The sequence below is a fragment of the Desmodus rotundus genome, chromosome 5, assembly GCF_022682495.2.
Source record: "Desmodus rotundus isolate HL8 chromosome 5, HLdesRot8A.1, whole genome shotgun sequence".
Classification (NCBI taxonomy): domain Eukaryota; kingdom Metazoa; phylum Chordata; class Mammalia; order Chiroptera; family Phyllostomidae; genus Desmodus; species Desmodus rotundus.
The window spans coordinates 41,114,174-41,126,585 of NC_071391.1; the positions used below are offsets into that span (position 1 = coordinate 41,114,174).

The following is a 12,412-nucleotide window of genomic DNA, read 5'->3' on the forward strand; positions in this document are numbered from 1 at the left end:
AATGCTGTTTTCTTCTGTTCTTTCAGTTCCTCTTCCTCATTCAAGACCAGCTTAGATTTCACTTCCTGAGTAGATGCCTTCCATGACCTTCAACACCTGTGATTCTGAAGGCAATGATTTCTGTCCTAACTGATCCTACCCAGGGGTGTCCAACCTTTTGGCATCTCTGGGCCACATTGGAAGAAGAGTTGTCTTTGGCCCACATATTAAGTACATTGCAACATGAAATCACAAAAGAAGTCTCATAATGTTTTAAGTAAATTTACAATTTTGCATTGGGCCACATTCATAGCCATCCTGGGCCACACGCAGCCAGCGAGTTGGACACCTGTTAGTAAATACCATGACTTTTTGCTTAGCACATAGTTTGGCATTTGGTGTTATGTAAGCAAGTGGATAACTTGAATTTTTCAGCCTTTCCCAGAAAGATTTGGTGAAGCCCCACCATTTGCCAAAACAGGGCAGTCACAATTCTTCTGTTCTGCATTGAAAATGTCACCAATTGGTCCCACACTACCCCTCCAACCTTAACGCCGATCATACCTCTCTGCATCCTCAAAGCTTCTACCACCTACTATGGGGTAGCCAGTTTCCACAGAGCACCATCTCTTCAATCACCTTATCAGAAACAGGCAACATCCTGGACTCCTCCCACATCTCTCACCACCCATGTTTCAACCATCTCTAAGTCTTCCTGAGCCTGCCTTACAACATCCTCGAGAACCTGAGTCTCTGTCCCCGCCCCACTGCTCTGCCTCGGTTTGGGCACTCCTCTCCCTCTTCCCCAGTCACGGTGGACCTCAAACTCACCCCTTGCCTTCTCCTCCCCTGTCCATCCACACTACCACCAGGCGATCTCCCTGAAATCCAAATCTGAGTAAATCTGCTTTAAATCACCCAGGCAGTGCCCTCCACAACTTCCAGGGTAAAAAGTCAACCTCCAGAGCCTGAGGGCCCTGAAGGCCGGGCTCCTGCATGTGTCTCCTTAGGTTCCGAATGGGTTAAGCTTTTTTATGTTTCTGCCTTGATTACCCTTTCATGATTTCTCGGTAAAAACACACACACACACACCTGGGTAGACTGTTCCCAGATGCCCTCTGGCAGCTGGTCAGTCTTTATGATGTGCTCATTATTTGCCCCGTGAGAGTGATGATTTCACTGGGCTGCTCAACTGTGAAGCAGAGGGCAACCTGTGAAACTACAATCCAGACCTGGATCCAAATCCTGTCCTGTCACTTACTAATTGTGCAACCTCGAGGAACGCACTCAACTCCTCTGCACCCCAGCTCCCTCTGTGATATGAAAATAAAAACTGCCCCCATACATAATAGGTGCGCAATAAATATTAGATCCAGCACTTTCCTACTATTTTGCAACTGGTTATTTACTTTTCTGTTTTCCCCACTAAAATGGGGAAAAGCTTAAACCTAGAGATCCCAATTCTGCCTCTCGGAACCACAGGGTCACACAGCTTTATCCTACTTACTTACTTTAAAACACCGACCACACCCTCTGCTCTTTCAGTTTAGGTTAAGTATCCAACCCTCTCCATTATTTTCCTAGCACGGATGCTCGTCCTCATTTCCTATGGAAACCACCTGATCCATTAAGAAATGGTTCATAGTACTGTCAGGGGACTCCTTTCCAGACTGAAAGCCAAGAGAAAAATTCGGTAAGACACTGGTAATTCTCACCATGGAGAAGGCTGTCTTTCTACCAGGACTCGCGGGTCCCAGGACCGAGATCTGTGTCCACCCTCTTCTCTCCTCTCACTCACATTCTCTAGGTACTTCAAACCGTGCATGAGGTAACCCCTTATACTGCTACCTCTGTAAGACGCTATGAAAAAGAAGTGGTGAAGAAACTTTCTGTGGAGGCCCAGGATGCTCTGATCATAGGCAAAGACAGCGAGGAGGCTGTCCCTATAAACCAGTATGCTGGGCTATCTGGTCTGGGATCAGGTGGAGCCCAAGTGGCTTGGAAAATGGATGCAACTACTGATGACAAGTCGTGCCAAACACACAACTCACTTCTGCCCAGTGTGCCCGTTCTTAGTTTCTACACGAGCTCCAGAAGACTTTCCTCCCTTCCACCCAGCATAAACTCACAGGAGATGGAATCCTTTTACAAAAGATAGGCTATGTTTATTTAGAGTCACAGGCAGTTGACTCATGCAGTGTGACTCAAACCACAAGAAGCCATTCCCACGCCACTCCATCTGAGTCCCAGAGCCACCGCCAGAGTGGAAGGAGCGCTGCTGGGGCCCATTCACAGGTTCACAAGTTTCTCATTGAGGGCGATCTGTGACTGTGTGAGGTTGGCCAGGTAGGTCACCATCAGCAGGTCCTGGAAGAGAAAGCAGCCCTGATGAGTGAGGAGCTGGGTGGAAGGGGCACAGGAGGCTGGTCCCAGCAGCTCTACGACAGACACTGGGTGTCAGGACAGTCCTGGAGGAATGACAGCTGGAGAGGGTAAGCAAGAGCTGAAGGCAGAAGTTGGGAGGGAAATGCCTGAGAACACTTTCTTAGCTCTATTGGTAACTTACAGACTATGGGTGCTTCGGTTGAGATTCATGGGTAAAATTATTGGGGGGATGGTGAACTCAGATGGGGAAAATAAGAAGTTGAATTTTCATTAACACCTGAATTTAAGCATTCCTTTCAACCACAAATTTAGATGACAATTCACAGTATCAGCAGTACCTGAGCCAATGGAATCAAGGAAGGAGAAGGGATCTACGAGAGTGTGTACTATCTCTGCCTTCCTCCCTAATGGGAGAGAAAGGGGTGCAAAGGCGAAGCCCGGTCTCCCCCAACTCCCTTCACATCCGTGGTGAGGCAGGGGAAGGCACAGGCTGCCAGAAGCCCAGAAATGACACTCACGTTAATGTTGCTGTTGAGCATGGTCTCGAAGTCTTCAGCGGCTATCTTGGGTACTTGGTTGACCAGACTCATCAAGAAGCGGCCCACAGTATTGTCAGCTGACACCTTTCCAGACTGAGCACCAAAACCAAGATTGAATGAGGCAGAGTTAATTCTCACCACCGAGGACAATCATTTCAGCAGCCTCTCTCTCAGTGGCCTAGGAGTGGAGACCTATGCCCTCCTCCTTTCTTTCCTCCCCCTCCTCACCAGGACATCTTCTGCATACTGCAACACTGTGCTGAGAGCATCCTGGATGCGGGCCGATGACCCTGCTACCTGCTGCAAGTCACTCGAGAGTCCAATCACCCGGTTGGGGCTGAAACAGGTCTTCATGATCAGGTCAACTGTGGGGTTGGGTTGGGAGGCAGAAGAAACAGAGAATCCAGTGATTCCATTGGGAAAGAGATGATTTCTAACCATCCTGCTAACTCTCCCACCTCCCTCTGGACTTCATCAACTGCCCCAGACTGCCCTGCCCTGCCCTCGTTACTGCAGCACTGCTTCCTGCAGACAGAGCTTGGCTCCTGCACCTGGAATGCCAATCCCTGGCTTTGGTCTCATATGAATAGCCATGTAGCCTCTAGTACTGATAATTCCCCATCTCTAACAATGTCATGTAATTCCTTGAATCCCGTTCACATGGGAGAATGACCGACTTCCAGTCAGCACACACTTCAGATGAATGGTTCTAACCCACCCAAGGCCCTCCATGCTTTTTGGAGAGCAGCAACCCCCTCCCATAAAAAATGCTGAAGACCTTGAAGGAGGGCCCAGGAGGGTCACTCACCTCCGATGCGCTCAGTGTCATAATATGCGTATTTCACTGTCAGAGGTGTGAACATCACGCCCATGGTCCTCCCAGGGACACCCATTAAAGTGCTGGGGAGAGAGAAGTCAAGGTAAACAGACGGCCTTGAGAGGGTTTCCACGTCTAGTCCAGGCCAGGAAAGCAGTCACACCAAGAGTATGGCTTCCAAGGTTCTGACGTAAGAGGCTTGAACCCCAGAAGTATCGTGGGAGCAAGTCACTGTCTTCCCTTAGCTCATTCCACACACCACACTCTTGGCCTGTGAGTGAGGACTCTGCCTTTGGACCTGGCCCGGTCCTGACAGAGGACTACACCACACACTGAGATCTCACTGATGAAAGGGCTGACACTGGGTTTCCTGTGGAGCTGGCTGCTAGACAGCCCCCCCTCCAAACGAAGAGACAGGACAGGTCTCTTCTGGGACCGAGCCCTTCATCTGCATCTAAAAAACAAATGGACTCCAGCCCACCAAGATGAGACTGGGTGCTATAAGTCATCTCACTATGAGTGCCTGCCTTTACTACATTAACTACACACTTTGAACCAGATCTGAAGGGGTATAAAATATCTGGAAGGGCGGAGACATCAGGCAACAGGTAGAGCTTAGTGGTACACCAACTGGCCATAAGGACTTGGAATCCGCCGTTTTGTCTTACTGCGTGGTAGTTAACTATTACGTCAGTGTCAGACACAGAAACAGCACAAAGTTGAACAGCATAAAACTTAATGAATGCCTCCACTCTAAACAGAAAATAGAACCCCCCAACTCCCACAGCAGCCCCCTTCTTCAGTGAGCCACAAGAGCCTTCCCCAACACGCCCCACCAACCAGCACTCCCGCTGCCTCAGTATTCAGCACTGCCCCGCTACGGCCGTCAAACTGTGCATAATCCTGGGTTACTAGACGTGTCAAAACAAGGATGGTGCTTTCTAATCTGTACCACCCCAAGTCCTGTGCTCAGTTCTGGGGACAAGTACAAGCTAGAAGAGGCGACTCAGAAAAGCAGTGAACACACTGAAGATCATAACCAGAACACCATGTCAGGGGCGGCTACAGGCACTGTGCAGAGCTGGCTTCCAGGAAAAATGCCATGAGGAACACGGCACCATGCTCAAAGCCTAAAGGGCTGCCATTTGAAATTGGTTAAGAGCAACGTGTAGACATCTGGGGTAAGCTAGGGTCAGTGAAGGGAAATTTCCACGACAGATCTTGTTTCAGAGTAAATGATTAAAGCCCTTCTAATTGTAACTCCTGAGTGAGGAAGGGGCTTCCTCAGGAGGCAAGTTATAACTGCCTGGGGTAGACGTGGGTCTCCGCATCTGGTACGGACTAGACAGCCATTTATGCCCTTGTGGCCCAGGACCCTGGTCACCTGACATAAGCCTTGATGCTCATGCGACCGTTCTGGAGGCTCGTGTCCACAGTGAGGTGAATGGGGTTGGGGGCTTCCCGGCTGTAGTACTCATGGATCAGCACAGAGTGCTCTGTGATGTCATGGCCTGTAGCATACCTGGAAAACAAAACATGGCTGAGGACGCCTGTCTACATGTGACATCAACACCAAACACGATGGTGGCAGGGGTGTCCCGTGGTACCTGACGTCCCTATGGCAGTGATACCCAGTGACACTGCAAATACTAAAACAATAAACACATTGAAAACTATCATCAAATCAAATCAAAAGCTGACTTAGAGCTCTTGAAAAATTCCAAGTCATCAGCAAGGCAAAAAAGACTTGTTCAGTAAAAGCTGCAACTGAAAAGAAACACTTTTGGCTTCAGAGAACCAGAATTGCTAGTAAAACACATTGAATTCATAGCTCCTTGAGTTAATACACCTTCCACACTGTCTCCCGAACGATAAGTAAAATATCTAGTCTGGTGGCAAAATGCCTTGGCAACTATTGAGACTTAATTCCCTCTGCACCCCAACGTACCAGCCCAGGATGAGCTCATTTGGAGAGACTTTCTTGTGCAATTCATACATATTCTTAGCAAATTCCATGTCAACAGCCACCTAAGAAAGCAGAAAAGGAAGCTCAGAAGCCAGAAGTCCATAGAAGAAATGGATAAAAAGAGCAAGAGGCCACCCACCAGCTAGAAAAGGCACATGAAGCATGTCCAAACAGAACGATGCTCTATGAACTGTAGCAGCTCCATTGATGATGAGCACAACACAGCATGTGGCAGAGGGCCCAAAGGGGAGCCTAGCAAAATAACAGCTACCCCTGCACAGGGGCAGCTCAACCCCCCACTCACCTCATCTTCTGACTCATTGTGAGGCACTGAAAAGCAATTGGTGACTTCCACTGAGTGCTTGTCAACAGTTCCTGTGGGAGAGAATTGTCCATGTGTCATGTTATGTAATCCGAAGGCCCCTAACAGCCCCTGATCACTTTCCTGATGCTTTCAGATGTTTAGAGTCGAAGTCAATAAACAGCCCTGGCTGGTATGGCTCAGTGGATTGAGTGCTGGGGTGCTGGGGTTCAATTCCCAGTCACGGCCCATGCCTGGGTTGCAGGGCAGGTCCCCAGTGGGGGGGGGCGCATGAGAGGCAACCACACACTGATGTTTCTCTCCCTCTGTTTCTCCTTCCTTTCCCCTCTCTCTAAAAATAAATAAATAAAATCTTAAAAAGTCAATGAACAAAAACCCAAAGTTACTAGCTCCAAGTTTAGCCATGTGCCTCAATGGAACCAGGATTTTCCAGAGAAATGAAACTCTGGAGAGACCTGTAACTCCTTCCTTTAGCGGTCAACAAATAGGAAGGTCTTTCACAAGGTCTGCTTTTGCCTACTTTCCACTATTAAGTCCTACTCCAGATCTTTCCCATGACCCTCATTTTCAGCCTCTAGACTTTCTCCCTACAATTAGACTGCAGAGCTACCTGAAGATTTCAATTAAGTCTACACAGACCACCCCTACGGTGGCCAAGGCTCAGAGAACACGCTGAGGGAGCTTCACCTGTTCGTCTCTTCAGCCACCTGGTCCCATGGTCCTAACCGTATCCCCATCATCACCCAGAACCCTGCCTGTCAATCTTCAACACCAACGCCAGTCTTTTACCACAAACTTCTACTGTAGTTCTGATAACTTTGTTTCCACCACGCGCATCTGTTTCTCCACCTCACCAAGACTGCGGGTCCCTTGACTTCTCTATTTTTTTAAACTCCGGTTCCCAGGCTTCAAGCGCTTCCCTCTCCAGCACAGACCACAGCGAGGCCTACACCCGCTGGTGGCCAATTCTAGGTTACTAAGGGTTCTGGCTCCTTAGTGAAACTATGTCCCCCAAACCAATGGGTATATATTCTTTACCTTACCTGACCTCTCATTAGCACCCAACAACTTCAAGCTTCTGATGTAGATAAGTCTTCCATATTTCTATGCCACCAGGGCACCCTTCTATTAGAGCGCTGACCGCATTATATCCTAGTTATCTGCAGCGAAGAGTATGCCTTCATCTTCAACTTAAGGTTAGAGTAGAGCTCTTGTTATCAAGCTCTGAACTCTCAGTGCCCAACAGTTTTATGATATTTTAATAGCACCAGTGCCTTTGTCTTACTAAATGAAATGTTTCATGTTTTAATGTCTAAGTGGGAAAAATTTTAAGTCCCTACCAAGAATCCATGCTTCATTCTTCAGCACACACTGCCTCTGTAATGGCTAACACTGCACCACGATGACTGTCTGGAAGAGAATCTCAAGGTGGAGACTACAGTTTGTCCAACTAGAGTCGCTGTAATATTTGGGGCACTTAGCACAGACCTTGAGCAGAGAACTGTTTCTTTAGTTAAACAGCTCCGGTGAGTTTGGGAAATTTGACAGCGAAGCTGAAAAAGTACTTGTGAGTGCCAAGTCGGTGATGCAAACATCATTTGCTCCAAGCTCCAAGCAGGGCACCGTCATGGAATGCTATCATATTTGGCAGGCTAAGAATGGGGGTGAGGGTGGAAGTACGGGATGAAGGACCAACACCGAAAACGTTTCCTGGGAACTTGGAAGGTGAGTGGAACTTAAAGAAACAGATAAGGGGGGGTGGGGAAGGCACTTGTGGCAAAGAGAATACAAAGGCTTGGTTTGAGAAAAACCATGGCTATGTTTGGAAGATAATGGATTAATGGAAATTTCTATAAAATGCTACGCTCTCAAAGAAAAAGGGGGAGAATGTGCAGGTGTTTTAGGGGTGATACAGGCCTGATGTGGTGGAGGAAGGCAACCAACAGCTGATTTGTACCAAAAGTGTGCCAGAGACTAGATGCTTTCTGCAATAATCTAGTTCTCACAGAGACCAAGTCTAAAGGAGCTCCTGAAGGAGCCAGACTTCAGGTGATGTGGCCCAAGGCTCAGGGCTGGTATTTGGGGGAGTCTGCCTATGAATCATGTCCTCTTTGCGGTACACCAATTGCCTCCTAAGGTAGGAGGGCTGTTATAAATTCAAGGTAAGAAAGAGAAATGATGCATGCAATTGGAGTGGGTTCACAAAGGTGTCTAAAATTTTTAACGAAGATGGGGTAGAAATGATTTTGATGGGATCAGCAGTCCCCAGAGAAAGGAATGTATTATCAGTAATTCCTCTTCAGTGCTTCTCAGTTTCACAAATTACTTTAACACAAAATATCTATCCTCCAAATTTGGAACATGGGTATGGAATAGGTTATTCTCCAACATGAAGATTAAGCAATATAATAAACAGACACTGCAATAGTTTGTGTCCAAACTGAGAATCAGAGACAACTCGGGGGGCACTGGGTCTTTAAGGATGAGCATCCGTGAGACTGAGGGACAGAGCATCAGGCTTATACCTTTAGGAAAGCAGATTATTACAGAGGCCCTGAATGGGTTCCTGCAAAATAGGTTTACTTGTTGAGAGGGATATCTTTGAACAGATGCTCCCTTTTGCAACTGGTTAGGAACTTCTTTGTAAACACCTGGAAAAGAAAGGTATTTATTCCGTAGATAAGGGGGAAACGTGGTCACCAGGCTTAAGGGAGTCAAGGTTTTAACTCATTTTTGGTAGTCTGGGACTAATCATACTCGACGTGAAATGCTACTGGAAAGATTAAAATGTAAATCATTCGGCACACGGTATTTAATGCATAACTACTCCTTACATATCTTACGTTGCCCCAAATGACAGCAATCAGGCCGGAGAGTTCAAGTTCCCTGGGAAGATAAGTCGCGGAGAAACAGCTAAGAGATCAATGGGGATGGGAAAGGGAGCAAGACAGAGGGGGGAGGGGTTAGAAGAGGACATCACTTTTCTTAGATCACTCACCCAGCAGAGTCCCGATAACTCGGGCAGCACCCTCGTTGCGTCGCTCGTAGCTGTCCACGATGGAGGCCAAAATGACCGGGTGCAGCCGGACCACACGGCCGCCAGGGAAGGGGCCTGGGAGAGCAGGGCCAACCAGCGACTGCGCGGGGGTCTGCGCGGGGGCCGGCGCCGAGGCCGGGGGCTGGCCCGGCGCGGCGCTCGCAGCCGCAGCCGCCGCGGGGTCTGGGGATGAGGCTGGCGCTGGAGTGGGAGCTGGAACCGGCGCTGGAGCTGGAGCCGGCGCTGGCACTGAGGCCGGGGCCGGGTCTGCAGCTGAGGAGGGGGCCTCAGCGGGGGCCGGAGTGGCCACGGGAACACTCCCCGGTACCGCCGGTGTGGCCATCTTGTCGAGAGAGAAGGAGCATGGGGCGGAAGGGAGTAAGTTAGCAAACACTGACCGCACGATAGGCTGAGAACTCACCGCGTGAACAAGATCTTTGTTCCTATTGGTTGCTGGTGATGCTTCTCACAGCACCACTATTTTCTCCTCTGATCTTGTGCTCTTTGATCTCGGTCCGACGCGCCCAGAGGGAGAGCGAGCCGAACAGTTCCTAACAAACTTGTGACGTGCGGGAACAGAAAAGACTGACTGAGCAGTTGCCGGCAGAGGGAGACAGAGAGCTGCCTGTGGGTCGCAAACCGTGTTTTCAGACTTCACTGGCAGAATGACTGTCATAAGTGTCTTATAAAAAAAGGGTTTTGTTTTGACAGCGTCAGAAGGTGTCAGTCTGTTGCTTTATTCATTCAACAAATTGAATATGTGACAGACGCTTTTTTTTAGGCGTTTGGGATATGTCAGTGAACAAAACAAAGATCAATGTCCCTGAAATATTTACATTCTAGAGGGGAGTGAAAAATAAATAGTACCTTATATAATATGTCAGAAGGTGATAAGTGCTAAGAAAAAGGAAAAATGTAGCAGAAAGTAAGGAGGAATCAGGAGTTGTGAAGAGTTAGGGTAGTCACAATGAGAATATGAGATTTGAAGGGACTTGAAAAAGGCAAGGGAAGTGGCCATGGGGGTGGGGGAGGAAGAGCCTAGGGGTGGAGGGGGCAGCTAATACAAAGGCCTTAAGGCAAGAGCAGGCCTGGTGTGTTTGAGGAGGCTATTTGATGGCTGGAGTGTTAAGATCAAGCAAGAGAGTAGCAGGAGATGAGCCTGTAAATAGGGGTTGAGGGCACAGGTCATTAAGGACCTGCTGGGCCAGGGAAGGACTTTGCCTTCTAGTCTGAGTGAGCCATGGTGGAGTTTGGAGCAGGGGAGAGTCATGATCTGTTTTAGTTTTAAAAGGATCACTCTTGTTGCTTTAAGAAGAATATAAGGGAGGGGGGAGGTTACTGGGGGAGAGAGAAAGAGCAGAGATACTGGTAGGAGATACCAAGTACTCTAAGCGAGAAATGGTAGTGGTTGGCACCAAACCAGTAGCAGTGCAAGCGGTGAGCAGTAGCAGATGTTGGTATATTCTGAGGGTGGGGACAAGAGGGTTTTCTGAGAAGCTGTATGGAAGGCGTGAAGGAGAAGATGACTGCAATTCTCTTGTGCTAACTAGTATGAAGAAGTTGTCTAATGAGGCAGTGAAAACTACAAGTGGAGCAGGTTTTGGAGAAAAGATCGTTTTTGGATGTGTCACCATGGCGATGTTCGTTAGATATTGCAGCAGAATTGTGGAGTGGTCGGGTGGAGATTCTAGTCTGACCTTTGGGAGAGGATTAAACGAATAATGCTCTGTAAAGTGCTTAGCATATGCCTGATATCCAGCGGTTAAGTGGTAGCTGTTACCATTAGTACACAGTGAAAGGAGGTCTGATCCTAACTCATTGTGTAGCTTTGGACAATCTATCATTTTTTTCTGAGCCTCGATTTCCCTGTTGGTATATTGGGAGTGATAGCATCTGTTTGTCAGGAAACCTATCATCTCCCTTAACTAGGTCAAGTCCCAGTATCCAGCTGTCAAGTTGGGTGTGTGAGTTTGGGTTTCTTAGCCCTGACTCTTTGTGCCCCAGAACTGCTTGTCCCTTGGAGATGCCTTCTATAATTAGAATTCGCATTATCCTGCTCCCCTGGCAGTGCCCTGGGTAGACATACATTACTTTTTTAGTTCCCCCTAACACAGGTGAACAGCCTGTCAGAGAATGACTGGAAAGTGACTCTTGCATTTGATATCCTGGATCTGCAGCAGCCCTAGTGGAGCACTGTCAGTGCAAGTCGGGGGTGGGGGGGCATGCACAAGGAAACCAGAATTCAGGTGTGAAAGAGTGGGCAGTTTGAAATGATGGCGGTGAGTGCTATTGTCTCTCTCTCAAGGAAGTTGCTGGGAAAGAAAAGAGACATTTAAAGCAGTAGCTAGGGGAACAGCAGGACTGAGAGGGGGACAATTTAGGCTGGAAGGGCTTAAAGTGTATTTTTAAATAAGGGTCGGGGTCTAGAGGAGAGAGAATGATTGAATATGCAAGTGTGAGTTAGGGGAGCCATGTAATGAAACAAGGCAGGAAGGGGAATGCAAATGGAGAAGCCTGGATGAGAGGGGTGGTCTTGGGCAGGGTGAGGGACATGCTGGAGAGACTGCCCTGTGCTGTGACCTCCCTTATGGGTACCTGCAGGGAGCCTGCCTTAGCCTGGGCTGGTGCCCTGAAGTCATTCCGTGGTGAGAAGTCCAGAAGAGAGAACCGCCCCCGGAGAAGAGATGTTGCTGCCCCAGCTGACCATGCACAACCTTGGGACCTCCTGCTCGTATGTGGGTATGAGTTGGGTGTAGACACTTCATTGTCAAGAGCTTTGCCCTTACATTGATGGCCGAAGGATTTTTCTTTTTGGTAGGAAAGGGTAAAGGGATGGATGAAGAATCAGAGACACTTTGGAGAGGGAGGGGAAGTTGTAGGAGCTCCTGTCAAATGATGTTTTCCTCAGGGAAGTGGAGGCAAGGAGGTCTGCTGAGAATGGCAGTGCAACGGTGGGGGTAAGCCTTGGGTCAATGGACAGTGTTTGGGAGAAGGGCAGAGAGTGAGCCATCAAAGGCACTCACTGATCAATTATGGGAGGACCCAGTGGAACCTGGAGACCTCAAGGATCTGGTCAGCTTTTGTATTTTTCTCCAGCCACAAAGGTCAGGGGCAGGTGGAGAGAGATCTTTGTCATTGTCTTCCTAGGGACCCTGATTGTCCAGGACAAGGAAGTGCATACATCCAGGATGCTGGCTTTTCAATGGCTGCCTGAGGGATCCAGGCAGGCTGAACCCTATTTATAGAATGAGTATATAAATGTGTGTGGGTATGTGTGCGCACACATGCTTGCCCACACATGCTTGCCTGTGTAAGAGGGTGGGGAGGGAGGGAGAGATAAAGGGAGGAGGAAGAGAGGAGAGGGAGA

The 12,412-nt window shown here is 48.5% G+C and overlaps 1 protein-coding gene across 1 annotated transcript; it reads right to left on the reverse strand.

Moving 5' to 3' along the window:
* Window positions 1-2,119: 2,119 nt before the first annotated feature.
* EIF3F (eukaryotic translation initiation factor 3 subunit F) lies at window positions 2,120-9,415 on the reverse strand. Its single transcript, XM_024559004.4, has 8 exons — window positions 9,007-9,415; window positions 5,991-6,061; window positions 5,669-5,748; window positions 5,105-5,242; window positions 3,712-3,803; window positions 3,132-3,268; window positions 2,883-2,996; window positions 2,120-2,346 (listed from the first exon to the last, which is right to left on the reverse strand). Exons 1-8 carry the CDS (start codon window positions 9,386-9,388, stop codon window positions 2,269-2,271), a joined length of 1,092 nt encoding a protein of 363 aa, XP_024414772.2. The 5' UTR covers window positions 9,389-9,415; the 3' UTR covers window positions 2,120-2,268.
* Window positions 9,416-12,412: the final 2,997 nt, after the last annotated feature.

Bases quoted from the DNA above. Each gene is read 5' to 3' on its own strand.
- EIF3F (XM_024559004.4), bottom strand. From the start codon at position 9,388: ATGGCCACACCGGCGGTACCGGGGAGTGTTCCCGTGGCCACTCCGGCC. The intron at 5,243-5,668 runs GTACGTTGGGGT...TTTGTTTTCCAG, and splicing joins AATGAGCTCATCCTGGGCTG to GTATGCTACAGGCCATGACA. The intron at 3,269-3,711 runs GTGAGTGACCCT...CCAACCCCACAG, and splicing joins TGACACTGAGCGCATCGGAG to TTGACCTGATCATGAAGACC.